The 23,467-nt window shown below is 41.2% G+C and overlaps 1 protein-coding gene across 8 annotated transcripts; it reads right to left on the bottom strand.

The window, feature by feature from the left end:
* Positions 1-1,210: 1,210 nt before the first annotated feature.
* LOC103707450 (probable protein phosphatase 2C 11) lies at positions 1,211-23,456 on the bottom strand. 8 transcript variants are annotated; one of them, XM_008791946.4, is made up of 12 exons: positions 23,278-23,437; positions 20,600-20,981; positions 17,476-17,609; positions 10,341-10,404; positions 8,774-8,882; positions 8,484-8,637; positions 3,670-3,795; positions 3,427-3,550; positions 3,258-3,334; positions 3,028-3,080; positions 2,004-2,058; positions 1,211-1,621 (listed from the first exon to the last, which is right to left on the bottom strand). In XM_008791946.4, exons 3-12 carry the CDS (start codon positions 17,590-17,592, stop codon positions 1,478-1,480), a joined length of 1,023 nt encoding a protein of 340 aa, XP_008790168.1. In that variant the 5' UTR covers positions 17,593-17,609; positions 20,600-20,981; positions 23,278-23,437; the 3' UTR covers positions 1,211-1,477. The 8 variants fall into 8 exon arrangements, with proteins under 8 accessions (XP_008790168.1, XP_008790165.1, XP_008790167.1 ...); XM_008791943.4 differs by lacking the exon at positions 20,600-20,981 and adding an exon at positions 17,686-17,867; XM_008791945.4 differs by lacking the exons at positions 20,600-20,981; positions 23,278-23,437 and adding exons at positions 17,686-17,867; positions 23,149-23,264.
* Between the last annotated feature and the right edge of the window lie 11 nt (positions 23,457-23,467).

Genomic DNA, 23,467 nt, shown 5'->3' with positions numbered 1-23,467 from the left:
GTCTCATGTGCATAGTACTCTCTACTCCACTCACTGAGTATTCATATACTCACTCCCCAGTTTGGTGTTTTTGATTGCAGGGTAGGTATTGTATAGAGAGGAGCAGGGTTAGAGATTGTCTGCTTACTGTGCCGCTCCATAGTATAGTATAGTATAATGTAGATAGAGGTTTATACCCTTTTGGTGTATTATAAACCTTCTGTTGTATATAGTATATAGTTACAGTCATAGATCCTGTTGTGGATATCGGTTTGACCATGGATGGAATGGGAACCAGATTTTTATACATATGAGTTATATGCCTGAGATAATGTATTGATATATATTATCCAGGTTCATTATGTGACGGATTATGTGATTGCTGCTCTGACAGGTAGTGTGTTGTATGTATTGAGATAATCCTGACAGGTCACTATAGGAAAAGTGATCATTTTGTGCATGCATCATGCCAAATTTTTCAAGATTTATTGATGATTGATAGGTAGTAGGGTTCTACGCGGTGGCTGGTGGCCTTATGCCTACCCGCACCCTAGGACCGTCGCGGCGGCCCGCCGGGAACGGGGCGGGGGTCGTGACAGCCTGTTTTCCTGCCCGCAAGACAGATAGAGACTCAATTTACATAGTTTCCCTTCTTCAACAGAACATTTCTGAGTGCAACTTAGCTTTAGTCAAGGAGATGGTATATTTGTACTTTTATCCAAACTACGTGGTTCATATATCTACTACTACAGTGCGAACTTTAGGACAGTGTGTCTTCAACCCCGATTTCTACTCCTACTCAATCACATGCATTATCACTTACAAGACACGAGTACCAGTAATCTGTGAAAAAAGTGATTTGAAAATCAGATAACCTCAAATTCTATCGGGTCCCTTCTATGACAACAGTGAAATATTCCAAAGGAAAGATTTAAATCCCACTATTCCAAGTGTCGGGTCAAAATTAGGACAGGACAGAGACCAGGGTCGGATGGAACATCCATCGTTCCAAGTATCAGGATGAAAAAACTGGAACAGCCCCGTTCCATGGGACTTGAATCCTTATTCTGAACACCCACCAAATATTAGTTTCATAAACCAAAATATCATCGATGAATGCTTCCATTCCCCCCAAAAAAACCTGATATGCCTCATTCTATGTTACATATACTTGCAGAAAAAAATCTAAAAAGAAAACAACCTGACATAATTAGCTGGCTGATGCTGAAAATAAATGAGAAAGAATATGCTTTCTATATGTGATAAGACCAAATAATTACATTACATGTACAGTCCAAAGGAACCTGCCAATTTAGACACAAAATGTCATCTTTTGAAGCCAACCACTACTGAGTCATGCTAATCATGTACATGGAATAGATGCGTGAATCTAGATATAACTAAAGAGAGGGTCACATTGTTACATATCTTGCACTTTGAACAATAAGGGAAGGCAGAGCCACAAAAATAATTTCAAGCTCAGCTAACCAGAGTGATACTATGTGCTGGCAACACTGGACTTGATGGGTTTTTTAAACTGGACCAAGATCATGGTCATGTTGTCACATCCCTCTCCATTGGCTATTGATGGTGCCAAACACCTATCAAATACTCTCTCGCACACTGCAGACAGGCGGCTCTCCTGCAGTCCCAGGCGGTATGTGCATCAGCAAAGGACGATATTTGAGAAACAAAAATGCTTCAGTTTTCAAATTTAAGTAGCTAACGAACCAATGATCTCTTAGATGGCTACTGTAGTCATTTGATAATATATCTGCTGAAAGTTAAAAGACCTTTTAAAAGAGCTGAAAGCAAATACTGTGTCAAATCATACATTATAGACCTTTCTCTACAAGAAGAGCAAACTGAAATTTATAGTTTTTAGTGATTCAGAAATGGTAGCTGATTAGTGTTTGTGGATTCAGAGGAACAATTATTTACTTATTGCCTGTTTTCATCGCTTGCAGCAGTTGCTAGAGACAAATAAGATTGACAAAGTTCAAAAGAGGAAATAGCATACGCACAGTCTTTATGTGCTCGTGGATGAAATCCACCAGTTGCTGGCTTGACATGCATTCCCTGAGAAAAGTAAGTACAGAAACAATCTTTTAACAAGATATCCATTACAAAAGAATATGTACATGATGGAAATCTAGCCAAACCATTAATAGTTCTGAATCTTAACCAAGCTATAATATATCATTGAGACACAGAAGGTATAAATGGATCATGCTAGTACATACAGTAGTCTAGTAATGTAGTGAGAAGGGCTACAATGTCCCCTAAACTCCTAAAATCCTTATTTCATATGCTCTTTCCCTCTGGGTCCCACTCCAAACACCATCACCATCACCACCACCACAAGCACTTAAAGAAACTGTAGAATTCATATTGTAGATCATGGTTTGCCGTACTGCCCCATACCCGTCTGGTACGGGGCATACAATATTGTACCAGGAGGAAACTTGTACCAAACTCAACTTTGAGTCAGTACAAGCCCCATACCACCCTGTATTGAGCGGTACCACCCCGTACTATGGTGTATCAACCTATACCGAGGCATATCGAGGCGTACCGAGGTGCATACCAACCCATACCAACATGTACCAACTTGTACCGAGACGTATTGAAAAAAAATTGAGAAACATAGTTAGAAAGCTATTTCGGTACAGAGTGTGTGCCATACCATACCAACTGTACGTATCGAATTGGCAAGATACCGAGATTGCAGATCTTGTTTTAGATATTGTTGCCCTAGGTCCCATTGTGTGGGACCTCTTTCCAAATTCAACACCATTTCTCAATCCAACTCGGTTCCCTCCCACCCGAGGGAAATTGCAATTCTACCACTACATGATATAACAACGAGCAATTCTTACTCACCAGCCCCATCACTTCCCAACATAAGAACCGACTCTAGCACTGGCCCCAGTAACTCAGTTTTGCATTTAGTTTTACAAACATGTTAGGCATGCCTGGAAAACTCAATAAGAGAACATGATAACTACACGTGGTTTTCTCAAAATCGGAGTTGCAGGGAAGATATACCAGATTCCATCACATGCCAGAATGAGAAAGTCATCATCCTCACAAAGCTCCACCTAACAAATGAAAGAAAGTAAATGACATCAGCACCTTCCAGTAAAATTCACAACAAAAATAGAAAGAAAATAAATGACATCAGCACCTTCCAGTAAAATTCACAACAAAAATAGAAAGGTCATAATTAGCACAATGAAATTCAAAGATTACAGAGGATAAAAATGTAGATTACTCACAATGTTTATGTCTGGATTGCAAGTCACAATTTGCCTTTCAGCTGGCAAAAACTTGTTCTGCTTGAATTCCATGTCACCTGCAGGCAGAATCAGATGCAAGATATGCAAACAAATTTGAAGATGCGTTGTTATTCTGAGAGAAGTACACAAACAGTAGTATGGAATTTACCAATGGCTCTTGCAAGGTTCAAGCTTCCATTTACTCGTCCTGCATGAATAAAACCTCCTGCTTTAAGGATTCTTTCTTTCTCAACATCAAGCTCTGGCTTGTGATCCCTTGACAGATTGTATGCCTATAAAAGGAAAAAAACAGACGAAGCACATGTTGCATATAAATTTGTTAGCAAACAAGAATATTCTTTTTGAATTACCAGAAGAAACATCAGCACAATGGTCTGCCAAATTAACAAACCTGACCCTTCCTTGAGATTACACAACGAGAATCACCAGCATTCGCAACAATGAGTTGGTTGTTCCTAATGACAGCCACACAAGCTGTACACCCAGATGTTGGTCCAGAGAAATCTGAGTGGGGTCCCTGATCACAAAGTTTCAGGTCATGACATTTTTGATATATATGAATTATGAAGGCAATGATTTTGTGCATTAAGATTCAATACAAGGGACCCATTTGAACATATAAAAGTTCCCTTTTTGAAATTCTGGAAAGGAAGAACAAACCAGCTTTCTCCTAAAATTTTCTGCACTCAAAGCATCCATCCAAAAGAATTAAAAATTTAAAACATTCCCCAAAACCAGCTGGTCATACACTCTTTTTATAGCGAAGCAAAACACCTTTAACTTACCTAATTGATCCCAATTAGGCTCCACAAAACAGTATAAAATTAACCTTATGGCTGCTGAACCATCTCCAAAACGACAAAAAAAAAAAAGACATCCATGAAACTCTATGAGGACACCGGAAACTTTACAAAGCTAAATCCTAGGAAACCTTCAACGTTCTCAACACTCTTGGGCACTATAGAACATCAGAAGACAATGGTTGAAATATTGTGTGTCATTCTTATGTCAATAATTTGAATCAAATACATAGAACTGCTTTAAAAAAAAAACAAATAAATTGATGCAGTTTACCCAGCTACTAACAAGTATACGCTTCATAGTTCCCCTTGATGGAGATGTCAAAGCAACCAATTCTAGGAAAGGATTTGGAAAAGCTTGTAACACCATAGCTACCCTTGATAAGATGGATGGGTGTATGAGGATTTATAACACCAATCTGAAATAGTTGAGACACGGTTTGATGTTAATGATGGGTCCTTAGAGCACTCAAACCCCTAAATCCTTGTTCTTCCCTTCCATTATTTGTTTTTTATTTTCCTTTTCTTTTGTTTGGAAGTCTGAATCAGATTTTCACCCAAAAGACTAGGGAACAACTATTAAATGTGAGGCCCGGTCCACCAGGACTGGCCTGGGACTTCCTGGACTAATCGACCGACCCGATCTATTTTCACTTGGGCTGGGGATGTGCTTTGCACATGCCTGAATGGTAGTAGACTCCCGATAAAAGTCTTCTTCTTTGATGACTCTTGGTGGGATTCGGATTTCCAAGAGGGCATCAGAGGCTAGAAAACTCTAGCCTCCACCTCCACTTAATAGTAGCTCACACCCCTTTTGAGTTCCATTGCTGAACCACTGCCACCGGTAGCACTCACCTTCTCTCTTCCAATGTAATCATCACCATGACCGCGCCAAGATGAGGTATTGGTGTCCCCCCCCCCCTCTCTCTCTCTCGAGCTACTCTTTAATAGACCCCTGTCATCAGCCGGAATCTCCCTAGGTATTGATGTCCTCGCTTGATTTTCTTGACAACCCCTTCCCCTGTTCTGGAATACCCTCCCCTGTTTAAACCATTTGGCCATGTTTCCAAGTTGAGGACCCCGCTACTGGTCTCGGATGAGCCCTTCCTTGACCGTAGTGACCAAACAATGGAGCTTAACCACTGATGATCAGTTGAGGCTCGATTCAATGCCTAACCTCCACGATCCTCTATTTTGGAAGATAATTTTCCTTGTTTTCCTCGCTCTTTTTCTCCTCTTTTCTGGCCATTGTAGCCATCACCAGTCATGTATTAACCAGCCGTAACTACCAGCGACACCACCAAGTGCCAGGGCCCTCTTTCCCTTCTGATGAGAGGCGGTGAAGCCTTGTTCAGCCTCTATTTCTTGTTCTACTCTCTTTCCCTCTGCTCTCTCTCCCTTACTCTCTTGGGTTGGGTAGGCCCTAGCAGAGGATCCCTCCCCCATGATTTTGATTGACCCTAGTAAAAAGATCTTGAACCCCCTGGCAGCTAGGCAGCACGTCAGCCCCCATCCCGGTACTTTTGCTGGGCATCGCTAAATTCCATCATCATCAATCCCTATTAAGCTACCTGTACTTTAGCTTGTTACATGATTTGACCAGCTGGACTACACAGCTCGGACCGATTCAAGCTGTTGGATGCTACTACCTAGCTGAACCTATCCTTCTTCCACGTCAGCCTTCGTCGGCGATCCTAGGATGCATCATTGACAACTTCTAGCATGTTACCCTTGACCTGATTAGGCACCTGTTTCTTGATCTAATGAATTGAGCATACTGCTCTGACCAATTCGGGCTGTCGGGTATCACCATCTGACTGACCTCGTCTTTTCTTCCTATGCAAATCTCCTTTCATGGTCGACCTTGATTTTGTGTGGTGTCATCCGAACAAGAAACATAGCAAGGAATTTTATGCTCATAGTCTCTAAATTGAGATAAATCTTAACCCTTTATTTATTTTAGGTACTTCGAATATTAGAACTCCGAGATTAGGGAATTAACAATAATCTATTTCTTGTCCTGATGGTTAATGTGGACGAGTTGGATCTATTTTGATTTTAGATAATTGGACATGTTAGGTGTGAACTGATAAACACCATATTTGAGTTTGTCATTGATAGAGGTAAGTCACCCTTACACTCATTACTAGTTTTCAAATTGTCGGTTATTTTTAATGCTTAATAATTTAAAAATTATAAATGATGTTTGAGATGGACGATTCTATAGTTTTCTTATAATTAAGAATTAAGCATATGATATTATGAAAATCATGTTCTGTTATGAAAAGAATGGTTCCATGAATGTTTTAATGTTTATGACTTGTTTATGAACTACGAAATCTAAATTATGAAAAATTGTATTTTGTTATGAAAAGAATGATTCTATGACTATTTTATTATGACTTGTTTATGAACTGTGAACTCTATAATATCATTTAGTGCTTTTCAACCTACTTATATATGTATAATTTAAAGAAAAAAATATAAATACTTTAAAAGCTCTCAGATAGCTATGTATCGTCCATAGAAGTAGAGCAGACATGTAACTAGTTCCATACGGCCCAGCCAACGGATATAAAGTTCGCATATGAATTATGCCCCTACCAACTAGTATAAAGTTAGTATACGAACTATGAATCATGATACTTAGTCGATTATGGCTCTGTCACGAGCATAAAGTAACCTTAGTGTTAATATCCGAGAATATTATTGTGAACTATGACGTGGCTAAATGGCAAATGATTTATGACTTTATTTACATTATACACTTAGAACCATATTTATGAAATTTGCATGATTTATGCATATATGAAAGCATGATTGGTTTTATGACTTGAATTATTGTATTGTTACTATGAAATAATCTATTTTTAATGAAAGTCACTTATTGACTCATGTAAAACTTTTGCTTCACCATGTAAGGTAGTGCAAAGTTTGCTTACTGAGTTGTGTAACTCATTTTTCTTTTTATTCTTTTCAGATAAATAAAGTTGCTAGAAGAGGAAAATGATCCAAGCTTAGAGTTCGTGCTAGCAAGCTTGGATGCTTTTGCAATAGAATTTTAGTTTATTAGTTGATTATGGAATTATAGTTGCTAATTTTATGGATTTTTAAGGTTATAGGTTTTTAACATTTGAATTTTATATTTAGAAGCTTTGTACCAGCACTTGTTTCTTTATTTAAAGGATGGTAGACTTTGGACCTTTTTTTTATATATTTTATAGGAGATAAATTTTCATATAGGTTTCCATAGTTGCTTCGTGTTATCATAGGCAGTACCCCACGGTAGCATGGCCATATCATGTTCTAGATTTGGGGTGTGACATTAAAGCACTCTTAGCTTCTTATCCAATGAATGTAAACAGCACTTGAACTTTCATCTAGTTTTTCCTAAACCAGAAAATCTTCTAAGCCTCCCCTTTCTTTGGCTTTTAACATTCTTTATTCAGATATAGCTTACTATAGTTTTGAACTGATAAAATTAGATTTACACACTTTGTTTTCCCCTTGACAACCATCAATTGCCCCAACAGTGAAGCCCTAACAACAGTGAATCAGAAAAAGGTATGCAAAAAACAAATGCCCCATTTGTACTTGGTCACCATGTTTATAGAGTAGCATAGTGACTCCCTAGATATGGGCCCTATAACATAATATAAAGGCTTGATTTGAAAAAAAAAATATCCAGAGGATCAGTAACCGATCATCCAAAGTTACTGATGATTCAACACAATCTCCAGACTGCATTATTTTATGCATACATGAACTCGGCATGTGCACATGGTTAATTCAGATATAATTGATGGACCAAGGTCTATCATACTAATTTGTATTGGTCAGATACCGGTACAATGCTGGGGTTCAATTTGGAATATGAGCTAACTCAGTCCATACCAGTCTAAACCGAGTAGAACCATCTTGTACTGCCAGGTGCCAACCTATACTACCTGGTTTTAGGAAGTACCATCGTTGGGAGTGAGAAAAAAATGTTGAGAGCCCGTATCGGTAATGGGGTACATACTATCTCATATTGACCATACTATGTCGAACCAATAATGCACCGATAGGTTCCCAGTACTGGTTTTGTAGACCTTGTGATGGATGTTTGCAGTCCCATCATTTACTTATTTTCCATGTGCTCGAATGAGGCCAAACCAGTAAGAATACAGTTTTGCATTGACTTCACCTTAAGCACTTAAGTTATATATTCTTGTCCATTTTTTTTCTTTTTCTTTTTTAGAGAAAAAATATTTCACCCCTGCAATTCTTTCTCTTATTCCTTTCTTTACCCTTTTTCTTAAAAAAAGAAAATGCAGACATAACATGGTTAGACCACAGCTTCACCCAAGGCTTTCATGTGACATATGCTAGAGGAAAAACTATGAAAAGTATCATTCAAATGTACCTCTTCGAAAGCCCAGTCATCCGAGCGGCCATTAGAATCACTGCCCTTTGGGGACCATATCAAGCCTTCAATCATGCCAGTAAATTTGTTTATCTTATCTCCCAGTACAGCTAATTCTCTCCACCCTCTCTGTCCTCGCATCATCTCATCCATTCTGCAAAGATAGAATTACATAGCATTTCACACGTGCATCAACTTACTAAGTGCTCCCATTATTTGGCTCCAGTTAGGAAATAAGCATTGAAGCAAAAAACAGAATATGGGAAAAAATATATGGAACAATAGCTTACCTGAAAAAAGCTTTTTGTACTGAAGCAGCTAAATCACCACCCATATAAGTTTCATACTTGAGTACTTGAGCATGCAGATACTTCGCACAGAACTTGGCTACTACTTTTCCTGTAAGTGCAATGAGGACATCAATTTGAACTGGTATTACAATGTCATGATAAGGCCAAATAAAAACTAAAAAAAAAACTAGGGAAATCCAATGAGAGACACTGCTTCACAATCTATTCTCCAAGGTAACTATAGCTCATGATTATGGGACCAGTGTCTATTATGCATCAATGCTAGCACAGCAGCCATCTTTGGAGAAAGATGCTTCATCAACATCTAGTGAGGTAACGAATAATGAATATTCAGATAAACCAGTATATGGCATTATGTCTCCAGTTGCCACTCAGGCTTTCACAGGGAACTACCACAATGATAAAGTATTGGCAGAATTCTGGATTTGAGTCCCATAAGGTATTTGGTTCAAATGTGCATAAATCCAAATTAAAGACTCTGGGTCAACAAGAAACATTCTAGAGCTCAGTGCAGGTAATTTTTATGATAACCATCACGCATTATTCCAAACATCTGGATTGTTTTTATGGTGCTTATTCTGCTCAAGGGCTACCTCTGGTGCTCGCAGAATAACTCACTAGAATTTTGGGGTCAGATCAGTGCTTCGATCTGTAAAACTAAGACAAAATGATAAGGTGAGCTTGATAATTGCCATGAATGCATTGCTATAATACTCATTCTGGTGAGCCTCCCCCAGCCCCCAACAAAAGAAAAGGTAAAAAGATGTTCATTGTGAATATAACACAAGAACGTTAAAATGAGGTGAAGAATAACCAACATTTATTATGGGAAACACACACCATTCAGTAAAAATGAGAACATAAATTGATAAATCTCGAAAAAATATACTCAGATGCAATAGCCATCACCTTTTCAAGGGATCGCACAGCTTTGGTGCGGGCAAAAAATATTCCTTAACAATGACACTTCAGAACTAATACATTTCTTATTACGTACCACAATCAACCCACTAACAACCAGGACTCAAATTACCTTTTTCAAATCTTCTGATAATTTAATATGTTGAATCAAGACTTCGAATATGCTGGCAAATATAAGAGGGAAATACAGATGATTTCCAAATCATAGTGTAATATCACAATGTGTACAAGTTGGGTCAAGTTCATACAAGAACCCTAGGCGGGCGTACAATTTTAAACTAGTGCATCCTTCTGAGGTAGCTACTAGAATAGGTGCACTTTCTTTAAAAAATTCAATATTGATTAACAGAGCGTCAGTCTATTTATGACATGCATGAACAAAACTTCTCATATCTCATACATTAAATAGACCAAAAAATAAAATCATGAACATGTAGTTAAGGTGAAGAGGAAAGTATATAGCATCTGGAAAACTGTGCAATTGCTAATAAAGCACAAATTTTAATAAAAATCTCAAATGGAACCATGACTGAACCAGAAACTAAAGCTAAAGACGTGAAAGGATAAGTTGTTATAATTATATAAAGTTCATAGAGGACATAAAAATAAGATATCTGTGACTTACCTCCATGGCCATCATAAACACCAAAGAATGATGTGCAATTGTCAAGGTCTGGCACAACAGCATGCTAGAAAAAATGATTGTAAGTAATGAGAATGCGAATCACAAAACATTTGGGGAAAAAATGACATAAAGATATTACAAATGTAAAGACCCACAAGAGCTAATGATCTGCATGAAGATATCATAATGAGTCACAAACTGTTTGCATTTAATGATTCACATGGCAGGAAAGGGAACCTAGGTCAGTATTTTGTGTAAGTGGTAGGAAAAAGCTAATCTGGCTGTGCCTAAAGCTTTTCATAACATCATTTTGAAAATTACATCCACACATATTTAAGCCATCTGTGAATTTTGCTTATGTACACAGCTGAATTAGCTTTGACTATGTTTTTTTTTTTTCTTTTGCTTTAATTCTAGTTATTATCTTCTATAATTTGCTAACTCATAGTTATCTTTATAGTAGATGGTAAAATTATTTAATCTAATCTGGTGTATTTGAATACTTTCACATGAAGTGGCTAAACAGGCAGAGTTCCCACTTAGAAGGTATCGTCATAGGCTTCTGATACTTCAATGTGCTACCTTACAAGCAAGGTATAAATGAAAATATCTGGCACAGATATAACAAAAGGCCTCCAAAGATTCATTTCATAGCTGGGAGCGCCTTGTGTGGCCAACTGAGATGCCACTTTAATCTTCGTGCTGTTATTGGAGCTTTCTCTCGAACGGTTGGCGAGCGAAGACGATGGGTGACCGGATCACGAGAGTGGCGAAGGAGTCCTCTAGCAATGAAGATTGACGGTCGAGGCCTGCCAAGGGTTCCACTAGTAGTGAGGATCAGCTGCTTCCAAGGAGAGTAGAGACAAGCCCCTCATGGTCGACGGTGGTTCAGGCCCCCCCTCCTCCCCGGCAGCCGGCGTGGACCAGTTACAAGATCTTGGAGAAGGAGCTTGAGAACCTCCGACACTTCACAAAGGTTCTCGAACTGCCGTCGGAGTGGGTAGAAGCATCCAAGAAGGCTTGGGACTTGACGGCGATCATCGTTTGAAGCCTCGGCCAGAGAGTTCCGGCGGAGTGGGTCGCCCAGGAGTTGAAGTTTAAAGGGAAACTGGATTGCGAAGTGGAATCATTTTCGATGGCGGAGGATCACCACACACTCTGGTCTAAGTGCGAAGACGATTGGAACATGGCTCTAGACAGTGGCTCCGGGTTGGTGGCAGGCTAGCAGCTTGCCATGGAAAATGGGTGCCGGACTTCGTCCCAGGCACGAATGTGGTGAATAGGGTTGTCGTCTGGCTCTGCCTTCCGTGTCTCCCACTAGAGTATTGGGAGAAAGAGTTTGGACATCGTGGTGATAGCTGGCCGGCCATTGGCCTCGGATGACTTCACCATCAGCAATGGAAGCTCGGTTTCGCTTGGGTCAAGCTGGAGATCAGCGCCCTTGATCCACTCAAGCCTGGGGTCTTCATTAAGGGACGATTGCAGACGTTCTAGAAGGCTTTCGTGTATGAGAACCTACTGGTGTTTTGCTATTTTTGTGGCCAGATTGGCCACAAGGAAGATGTGTGCCGACACCCTCATGCCATGTCGGCATCGGTGGAGGGGGCGTCAACAAGGGCGACTCCAACTCCAATGGTGGTGGAAACTCCTTTGGAGGCTTCGGGTCAGATGGAGGTGGTGGTTAGTCAATGGTGAGTGCCGCCCCATTTTGGCTCCTGGCTTGCCATATCTAGGATCCAGCAGCCTAGGGCTTCCAAGATTGGAATCCATCCAAAGAAGGTGAATGAGTCCACCCCCGAGTCGGCTTCTGGGCCGGCTTCCTCCCAGTCCAGTCCGAGATCCCCACGAAACAAGACGAGCTCGCCTGATTCACCCCCAAATTTGGACAGTTGGCAGAAACCAACCAAGGTGACCTGAAGGAGATCACCGGAGAAGGGGGTTCGGGCCGGCGACTCGGTGCAAATTGCTGAAGGGGCGAGTCAACTTAGCACTAGACCTAGTCAAGCCCTGAACCGAGTTGCGTTGTGGGTCGGGCCCAAGAAGTAGGCCTGCCGGGCCGAGCAAAGGGCAGTGGGCCAACATAGTAATGACGGAGGCTAGGAGCCCATCCACTGATCGCGGGGGTGTTGGGCCAGGTGGAGTCTAGGAATCATAGTCCCGACCCGACTCCACATCCACGGGCGCAGAACCTTCACCAGCCAAGGGGGATCGCGATCCCCATCGACGCGAATCCATCCGTTCATCTCAATCGGTCGACCTCCGGGAGGTTGGGACCTTGGGAGGTGGTGTTGGGTCCGACCAACAGGTCGGGAGGGGCGAGGCTCCATCACGGCAACCGGCTATTGCTTCATCGCCAACGGATGATTCAAGGTCTATGGAGCTAACTGGAGGAGCTCCAGTCATCGACATAGAGGCTCCGATGGGTGATGCAGGCGGTCCGACTGGGAAGGCGAGTGGCCATTTTACCCCAGAGATTGCGACCTCTAGTGGGCTGGTGATGAGCGAGAAGGACAATAGGGTTGCAGTGATGCAAATGGGCCCTCTAGCTGAGGGGGATGGGTTGGGCCTGGATCGGGTCGACCACGACTCGGCGCTCCACCAGCTGAAGATCGCGGTGCTAGGCTCGGATTTGGAAGCCGAGCCAAAGGAGAATTTTATGGCGGGTGAGCTGCGGACGGAGGCTGACGAAGAGACCCGGGGCAACCTCCGTTTTGCATAGTGAAAATCTTGATGTGGAATTGTCGTGGGGCCAGAAAGCCCTCCTTTAGTCCTGCCTTCCGAAGGCTAGTGCATCAACATGACCCTAAGGTATGTGTCCTATTTGAGACTCGCCTCTCGGGTAGAAGTCTTCAGCGTGTCAGGCGTTCCTTTCATTGATCTTGAGGCTTCTATGCAGCAGAGTCTTAAGGCTTGTCGAGTGGTATTGTAGTGATATGGAGATTAGGAGGTGCAAATTTGACATTTTCCACAATTGTAACCAACAGGTTATTATGGTGATCTCAAAAGAAAATGGGACTACTTGGATTTTATTTGTTGTATATGCTAGCTCTGACTACAGTGAGCATCAAGTGCTATGGGGTGAGATGGCCAACCTGGTTCAACAAGGCTTTCCAACTATAGTAGCATGTGATTTCAATTGCATAAACGACCCCCAAGAGAAACAGGAGGGCAAGCTTTTCAGTAGTAAGATTAAGATCAGAAAGTTTTAGAACTTCATCATAGCTAACAGCCTGCTTGATCTCGGCTTCACAGGGCTGAGATTCACATGTGCAATAATCGAATGGGCCAAGCGAGAGTCTGCGAGAGAATAGACAAGGCCTTCATCACAGTCGGATGGATTTAGCTCTTTTCGGACTATCATGTGTGCCATCTTCCACGTATCGCTTCGGACCATTGTCCCATCCTAGTAGTACTTTGTCCTTTACCCCATATCGAAGTCCTTTTCGATTTGAGACTATCTGGCTCTCCTATCCGTGGTCTTGGGACATTGTGCAAGAGGCTTGGCATACATCAGTGCGCGACAATGCCATGTGCAGGGTCACTCATAAACTGGAGCCGACCAAGCGCCGATTGTAGAAGTGGAATCAGAAAGAGATGGGCAATATCTTTAGGAGGATGGAGGCAGAAGCTTCTATTGCCACAACCTCTAATCTGAAGAGAAGCAGAGTGGGGGCTTGTCCGAGTGGGAGTTGGTGGAGCTCGGAGCATAGTTAGCCATGCATCACCCGCTTCTTCGTCAGCAGGAGGCCATTTGGAGGTAGATATCGAGGGTGCAATGGATTACGGAGGAAGACCAGAACACCATATTCTTCTACCAGTCGACGATCATTAGGAGACAAAGGAACAAAATCAGAAGCCTTAGGGACATCAGCAGTCAGATAAAAGATGACTTGGGTACTATCAGTATGGAGCTCCTTCAGTTCTTTAGATCGAGGTGGACAGCTCGGATTGGCAGCAGTGGGTCGCCCTTCGAGCCAATACCGATGAAGAGGGCATCGAAGGAGAACATTATTCTTGTTAGGCCGATTTCGGCCAAGCAAGTCTAGGAGGCTATTTGGTCTTTGGCCGAGGATAAGGCCCTGAGGCTAGATGGGTTTTTTCAGTCTTCTTCAGGAGATATTGGTTTATTATTAGGTAGGAGGTAACTGCGGCCATCTAGCAGTTCTTCAGGACGGCTCTGATACCCAAAGCCTGGAAGAGGATCTTTATCACTCTGATCTCGAAAAGGCAGGATGCCATGGAGCTAGGTTATTATAGACCGATCAGTCTATACACCACCCTGTACAAGGCCATTGCAAAGATTTTGGCATCCAAACTGAGAGGTATCTTATCCCGGCTCATTAGTCCCGAGCAAGGGGCCTTCGTTGGAGGTCGCAATATCTCCAACAATGTCCTCATTGCTCAGGAGTTCATATTTGATCTCCAAAGAGCCTCGTGTCGAAAAGGCTTGATGGGTGTCAAGCTCGATATGGAGAGGGCCTACGATCAGATGAGTTGGTGCTTCTTGATTTACTTATTGGAGAGCTTCGATTTTCACGAGACATGGATCGGATGGACTATGGGCTATGTTCAGGCTCCTTCCTTCACCATATTGATGAACGGTATGCCTACGTAGCTCTTCGAGTCTTTGGTCGAACTTCGATAAGGCTTCCTGCTTTCTCCTTTCTTCTTCATCATTTGTGCATACGCCTTGTCCAGAGCCCTCCGGGCTGCTTCAGTGTCCCAAGGCCTGGAGGCCTATAGGCTTGTGCTGGCTTCCATTTCGATTTCGCACCTCCTATTTGCCGATGATGGTATGCTTCTGCCCTAAGCTACCAGGTTGTCTGCGCATGTGATTCGGAGGCAGAGTACTGTACAGCAGGTCAACCTGGCCAGTTAACTATTTGCTTCAGTTTGAAGACCAAGTCGCGGCTTAGGACCACTATTAAGAAATTGCTGGATATGGGCGAGTAGGAGGGCATCTTGAGATATCTCGGGGTGCCTATCACCGGTCGACTCCTTCGTAGGTCGGATTGCACCACCATAGAACAAAGCATTAGGCAAAGGCTTGAGGAATGGCAGTTGGGCACTCTTTCTATGATGGGCAAAGTCACCTCGGTACAGTCCGTCCTCAGTTCAGCTCCGATATACTTGTTGTCCAACACTATTATGCCCATGGCACCATTGAGGATCTTGGAGTAGATGTTTAAATGCTTCATATGGGAGAGCAAAAGTGGAATTCACCTGATGGCTTGGAAGGTGATTTGTCAGCCTCTTAGCGGAGGGCTGAAAATTCTCTCCTTGCTTATGAGGCAAGAGCTCCTTACTACCAGACACATAGGCAGGTATATTCTTGAGCCGGAGTCTTTGGAGTACACTAATGAGTGCTAAATATGGCGCGTAGACCTCGGCACACAATATCCAGACTGGGCGACATGCTTCATTCATCTAGAGGAAGATTTGTGCCTGCGCCCCAGAATCAAATGGTTTGTGGGAGATGGTCAGTCTATTGACGTGATGGATGATAGATAGCTGACGGAGCAGTCGTTTGGGTTCTGGCCTACCATAATCAATATGGAGAATTTGGTCGGCCGCAGAGTTTGTGATCTGATCATCCCGGACGAGAGAAGATGGAATGAGGGCACCATTCGGCAAGTCTTTAGGGTGCAGCTAGCTGAGAGAGTCCTGGTTCTACCAATTCCCACTAGAGAGGTTGCGGACATGAGGGTCTGGAGAGTGACCAGCAGGTCAAAGGTCAGTGCTCGAGATCTTCATGACTTGGTTAGCATGAAGGTGGCCCAATGGATTGACGGTGGCTAGATCTGGAGGCTTCGCATTCACCCTCGTGTAGCTTTATTCGTCTGGAAGGTGGCATAGAGTTGTTTGCAGACCAAGAGTGTGCTGACTAGATAGGGGTTGAAGATCGACCCTACCTGTGATGGATGCCCAGAGGTCGAGGAGTCCATCACCCATGTCTTGTTTGGTTGCCCGTAGGTGATTCAGATTTGGAGGGATCCTTGGCAGGTTCGAGCCCTCTGTAGTCCACGTCCCCAGTTGAGGATTTTCTTAGCTACTTGAAGGACTCTATGAGCCCACTACTGTAGCTCGAGGTATCAGGTGTGCTTAAGTAGCCTCCCATATTTGGCATCCAAGGATCGTGATGGACAGGGCACTTCTACATGCTACTGAAATCACTCAGCCTATTGTTGTTTCATCTTATTTCATCTGGGACGGTTAGGGACTTCCGAAACTCCCATTCAGCTTTTACAGGGACCGAAATGGTTTTCATCTCCTAGGAGCCCCCGCTCTCGAGCTTTTTCAAAGTGAACTTCGTTGGTAGTATGACTGATGGCGGTGGCAAGAGAGGATGGGCTTTGTGATCAGGAGTCACGACTCTAGACTTATAGCGGCCAGAGATTGACACATTTTTGATATGTCTATCCCCGAAGCGGAGCTGAGAGCCGTTCGGGAAGGTCTTACCTATGCGAGGCTCGTCTTGGGAGTGGATAGCACCACCTTGAAGGAGATTCTGCCATGGTGATCGAGTGGATCCTGGGTCTACACAGGACCGGTGATGGACACCCACTGCTGCTGGACATCCGCAGGTTGTCGAGAGGTTGTGGCACTTTTTGGGCCACTCACGTCTACCGAGAGGCAAACAGGGCTGCCGACTGGGTCGTCTTCTTCATTACAGAGCATTCAGGTGGGGTCCTCTGGGAGAACTATGAGGTTGCCACTCTTCTTCAACAAATCTTTTTTTTTGACTTTCTTGGTTGTACTCATGCTAGATCGGTATGAGTCACCGTTGTACCAAAAACAAAAACAAAATTATTTCTAATATCAATGTAAAAATTATTTTTGAGCTGAGAGATGTATTCAAATAGATCAATGTAAAGAAAATACATCAACGGTGGACGACAAGAAACTAGTTTGCTTCCAGAATACTTTATTTTCTATCAAACAATTATTTAATGGAACCCGATTATCATGTCAAACTACATCCTTGGATAGTATAATTGTTTAGGAAAGCACTTAACTGATTTGTCGTAAGATATTTCACCCGTTGTTATAAATTCATGAGATGACATTTAATAATTCATAGCTGGTGACACTATTATGAATTATGGAAAACATAAAAGCTTCATATAGTACTTACTGCATCTTCCATAGTTGAACGCCAGCCTTGCATAGATGACAAACCAAATGCAAGTTTGGCATTTGAACCGTCTTCAGAAAACTTCTCAGTTTTTGGAGTGCTAAGATATATCCCCATTTTTGGGTTGAATCAATCTGCGAATATTGAATGAAAATTATATGTTATAAACACAACAAGCATCCAAAGGATTCATATGTTGTGGAGCTATACCTAAATATTAACCAAGCACACTTGCCACAAGTTACTTGATCCCAGAAAGTAATCAAGTACTGGCTGGCCGTTGCGAAGATAAACCGAATCCCAGTAAGGCAAGAAACATAACATTCACCAGATGACATGAAAATAGGTTGAAAGCATAATAACCAACAAATAGTGAGAATGTCCCATCATAGCTGCAGCAGGAAAGGTCAGTAAGGAGGAATGTCACACATGGTTTGTCTATCAAACCAGTCAACAGAATCCAATACTTGAAATCTGGAAAGGCAGATCTAGTAAGAACTGCATTTAAACATCAACTCGTTGATTCTCTTGCAAAGATTATGATTTTTCTTACAAGATAATCAAAATTATAAAATTGTATTTTCAGCCGCAAAGACATCTAGGACATAAAACATTTTCAGTATTCATGCATGGAATTTACTAGAGATTTATAGCTTGGCATCAAGTGTCTAACATCTGCATATAACATCATAAGACAACTGAATATTTATATAAGGAAACTGTAGGAGAGTAGGCCAACCAATATGTCAAACCTAAAACTATGGTACGCCATACCATACCGAACCGGACGGGACGGAGCATACCGTACCATACCGGTTTAATACTAGAGGTGTATCGACACTCAATACGCCGAACCATACCCATATTGACGCAGCAATAGCATGGTACCAATATGAGGCCCGATATTGAGATGACATATTTTGCCTAAAACTGTCACGCCCCAGATCCGGAACATGATACGGCCGTGCTACCGAGGGGTTTATCCCACGATCACACGAAGCCAACATTACATTTAACTTTCAAATCTATCTCAAAAATAATAGAATCAATAGAAATCCAATTTCATTATCCATTAAATACAACCAATACTAGTTCAGAGCGTCTAAATCCAAACATAAATACCAAATCCATAATTTTCAATATTCAGAAAATCACTAGCTACAAATTCTTAATCAATTGAAGAACTAAAGTTTTGCTCTGCTATATAGATCGCCAAGCTTGCTAACGCGAACTCTAAGCTTGGACCATGCTTCATTTCTATCAACCCTATTCGTCTGGAGAGATAAAAAAATAGAGGTATATGAGTGACAGCTCAGTAAGTAAATCTTCCACTATCTTACCGGATCAAGCATAAATTTTTGCATGTCAATGCATCATTTAAAAAAAAAATAGATATTACAAAATAAAGCATTTTATAGTACAGTATATTAAAACAAGTTATAAAGCCAATCATGCATGCATAAATCATTCGTATTTCATAAACATGGTTCCTAGTGTATAGCATAAATAAAATCATAAAGCATTTACTATTTAACTATATCATTGATCAAATTACTACCCTTAGACTAAATGCTAAGGTCACTATTATATCCATGACAGGGTCGTTATCAACAAACACCAACAACTATCACCCATTGGTACGGTCGTATGCTAACTACTATTATTCGCTAGTAAGGTTGTATGCTAGCTACTATTATTCACTGGCAGGGTCGTATGCCAACTACTATTATCCGCTGGCAGGATCGTATGCCAACTACTATTACCCGCTGGCAGGGTCGTATAAAACTAAATGTTGATCTACCCCATTTTCAAAGGCCATACATAGCTATTTGAGAGCCTTTTTGCCATAGTCATTAAGATTTAAGACAATTTTTCTTAAGTCATATTTCTTTAATCATATTTTCTTGAATCATACATGAATAAATTATTAAATGGCTTTATAGAGTTCATATCCCATAAATAAGCATTTAACAATAGAATAATCATGAAACTATTCTTTTCACAACAAAAATACAATTTCATAAATATGGAGTTAATAGTTCACGAATAGTGCTTAACGGTAAAACAATCATGGATCCATTAATTCGCAATAAATCATGAGTTTCATAATATCGTCTACTTGATCCTTAATTTTAAAAAAACATGATATCATTAACATTTAACACTATTTTCATATTTTCATAATACCAAAAAATAAGTAAAAATTTGAAAATTAGTAAGGAGTATAAGGCTTACTTACAAGTTCGAAAACTAGTAAGGAGCATAAGATTTACTTACCTATTTCGTCTTAAGCCGTCAAACTTTACTAAGTGATTCGGTTAACCCTATTAAAAACAATAAAAGCGAGATCAATTTCTATTCAAATTAAAATAAATAAGAAAGAAAACGGTTGATCGGATGACAACGATTCAATTAACCCTATTAAAAACAATAAAAGCGAGATCGATTTTTATTTAAATTAAAATAAGTAAAAGAAGACGGTTGGTCGGGTGACAGTGTTCAGCAGTTCCGAATGGGTCAAACCTGAGAGATTGGAATAAATCATAGGGACCAAGGTTAATTAACATGGTTCCTCAATGAAAGTTTTAGGGATATTCAACATGGTTGAGGTGATTGGTCCAATAGGCAGCCCGGGCACCAGGACGGAACCAAGATCGTTTACAGGGGTCAACTCAGGTTCGTAGATCAGGTCAACAAAACCCAATACCGAATTTCTTGGACATTCTAGAGAGAGAAAGTAGAGAGAGTGGAGAGAGGAGACAAAAAGTAGAGAGAGAAAGTGAAAAGAGGAGAGAGAAAGTAGAGAGTGGAAAGAAGAGAGAGGAAATAAAAGAGAAAGAGAGGGATGGTTCTCTCTCTCCTCTTCTTCTTTCTTTCTTTCTTCTTCCTCGGCAAAACAGAAGAAAGGACGGCTGGTAGCTATGGTTGTGTGGTCCGGCGAGATGGCGGCCAGAGGTGAAGACATGAGGCGGAAGGCAGCCGGCGGCGGCGGCATGCTTGAAAGAAGGGAGCTGAAACATGGAACCCCATTTCAGATCCAATCTCTGCGATTTGCCAGCTAAAACCCAAGCAAAGTCTGCTAAATTGCTAGAAAAGGAAGGGGAGCAAGACGAGGAATATCTACCTTGGTCCGGCGAAGCCTCCGGCGACTCTTTCCAGCGAGGAAACGAGGAAGAAGGCTCGAAGAAGAAGCTTGAAATCGACGGCTATTCTTGACGTTCCAGTGGAGGAAATTCAAGGAGGAGGAGGAAAGTTAAATAAGCAAAGTCTTCGAGTCACAGATGAACTTGGATTGTCCTAGGAGTCCTCGATTTTCACTAGATTCGGAGGACGGAGTCTTCTTCTCTGTCGCTTCGTGCCATAGGGCATGGTGTCACCTGATAGGAGTCTTCTTCTCTATCACTTCGTGCCATAGGGCATTGTGTGGCCTTGGGCCTAGCCTCTTCGGGCCGGCCCATAGGCCAGGCAAGTGCAGGCTGGTCAATGGGCCGAGCCCTCACAAAAACCTTCATGAACATGGACACAATTCAATCTCTTTAGAATCTTAAAGAGGTTCGTGCCTCAGTGATGACTCAATTTGAAGGGTATAAAGATGATCAGTATCAATCCATTTGAGAACTCAATTTGTTTTCTCCCAGATTTGTTTTAATCTATATAACTTAAACGTGACTTTTGAACCTTATTCTAATGATGCCATCATGTGTTATTTACAGAAATTTTAATGAACAAAAAGAACAAATAAGATCATAATATGTTATGATTTTTTTAAATAAATGATGGGGTCAAGAAGGCATTGGCCTTCTGCATTGAACCAGTTTTTTTTGGGGGGGGGGGGGGGGGAGAGAGAGAGAGAGAGAGAGAGAGAGAGAAGGTGAATAGGTGATTGCAGGAAATGAAGCACAAGGGGAATCATGATTAGGACAGAGAGTTTTGCAAAGGGAAGATAAGCTAACAAGGTAATGGCAATGGTGATTGCAGGGGTAAAAGAATACTCACATTAGTTCTTCTGAAGACTCAATTCTTAACAGATATAACACTAATGTTTTGAAGTAAAGGAACAGAAGTATGGTCTATCATAAATGAGGACAAAATTCAATCATCGAATATCTTGATGAGATACTTTACCTAGAAATTTCAGGACGATAAGATCCTTTTTCCACTATTTTCCCCCCTCTCATCATCCATAGGATCCATGATTTACTAAACTGAAACTCTTTCACATTTCAATGTCTACTTTATATTTTTAAACAGGATTCCTCCATAACAAGTACTACACAACAAAAATATATTTTATTTTTTATTTTGCTATGCATGTTCTTGTATCAAATTCACCTGTGGTCATATCAGTTTACATCAAAATGTCACATCATAACCAGTTCAAACGAGGTTGATAAACACCTAGGCTACTGTATGCACGTAAGTCTGATAACATGATGACAGATCTAAGTGGAGACTGCTTCTAGGTTCTATACTTATTGTGTAAAATATAAAATAATATGTGATAGTGAAAAAAGAAGCCAGGAGATGAACGTGATGTGCAGATAAACATTTCATATGAAGTAATAGGTAAACATTTCAAATCACTTAGGCCACACTAGAACAAGTAAATCTATCTTCCTCTCATATAAACTTAAATGCTTTTGAGAAGCAATAGATGACATATTTTGATAGGAGAAGAGGGTAAACAAGAAAGAGGATCATTTAGGATGAATGGAGCAGCAAACTTATACAGAGAACAAACAGAACACATAACAAGTGAGTAAATCTGCAAAGACATCAATATTGTGACAAAAATGAAGGGAAAAGGTATCTAGAAGATTTCGAAGACTGGGGTGTTGACCTTCTGATAATATTACCCACATCCCATCAAATGTTGAATCAGTAGCACGATAAAAATACCTCTACTCCTATTTAATTTAAGTAAGTAGATAACTGGTTCATCTGCAGCTCCCAGGGAACAAGACATGCACATAAGTAGTTCCATGACACTCAAAACCACCTGCTCTAAGCAGGACAACCATTTTAAAAGAGCTTTGGCTATCAGTCACAAATGATTATGTATGGCTATCTTTTTTTACTAACCATGAATAAATATAGTTGCAGGACACACTACTATTTAGGTTGGTATCTAATGTTTTCCCACTAAATTAACCAGATGTCTACAGCACCACACCAAGAAATCTCAATCTTGAAAACTGGTGACTATAGTTGGACTATGGACATCTGCCCCTAGCGCTCCCCGTCCAATTATATAAGCATCCAAATTACTTTACTATTTCCAGAAAACTATCCTGCAACAATCTTTATCAAATAACAACCAGAACTCTCTGCTTTGCCTTCGTCCTCCCACCAGACCAAGACTCGGTGGATTATGGAGTTTATTTCCAAATCTTGATTGAACGGTCGTGACGAAAGAATCCATTAGAATTAAACTCCGACACGAAACGAATGTTTAAACAACATACATGGATTCGAGGTAAAACAGTAGAAGAAGAGATTAAAGAACCCAAATTTAAGATCACGATTTGCTTAGAAGTTTTATGTTTTTATTTCTGGAGATTAAGAGCACGATTGGCTTAAAAGTTAAAATCAAGGAACCCACATCAAGAATCCCAAGATTTCATAACAATCTGCACTGATTAAATCAAAGAACGCAACTACAAGATTCAGTACCCAAGATCAAGAAACGAACGGCCTCAAAACATAAAGCTCATCAAGAAATCATCGCCCGGTAAACAAAAACAAGAACTCATGCAAGAAAGAGCTGAAAAGAAGAGAGCGTAGACGATTGGATCTACTCACGAGCGAAAGACGGCCCCTGGCGACCCCCTAGATGGAAAGGAGGAGACAGCAAACTGAGATGGATTCCTTTGAAAAGAAGCCTTTGAAAAGGACAGTGGGAAAGAAGAATAAGAAGGGGTAGGGAGAGGGACGGGGAAGAAAACCGGGTACGGGAAAGAATGCGGTCTTCGCGATCCCGGAAGATATTTGT

This window comes from Phoenix dactylifera, unplaced genomic scaffold (genome assembly GCF_009389715.1).
Source record: "Phoenix dactylifera cultivar Barhee BC4 unplaced genomic scaffold, palm_55x_up_171113_PBpolish2nd_filt_p 000564F, whole genome shotgun sequence".
In the NCBI taxonomy this organism is placed as follows: domain Eukaryota; kingdom Viridiplantae; phylum Streptophyta; class Magnoliopsida; order Arecales; family Arecaceae; genus Phoenix; species Phoenix dactylifera.
The sequence above is the reverse complement of the archived record's forward strand: the minus strand, read 5'-3'. Positions and strand labels throughout refer to the sequence as shown.

What these genes read in the sequence shown, in the direction of transcription:
- LOC103707450 (XM_008791944.4), bottom strand. Translation starts at nt 17,592, where the DNA reads ATGGGGATATATCTTAGCACTCCAAAAACTGAGAAGTTTTCTGAAGAC. An exon ending in GTTCAACTATGGAAGATGCA is followed by an intron (nt 10,405 to 17,475) that starts GTAAGTACTATA and finishes CATTTTTTCTAG; the next exon opens with CATGCTGTTGTGCCAGACCT. An exon ending in TCCACGAGCACATAAAGACT is followed by an intron (nt 1,622 to 2,003) that starts GTGCGTATGCTA and finishes CTGGGACTGCAG; the next exon opens with GAGAGCCGCCTGTCTGCAGT.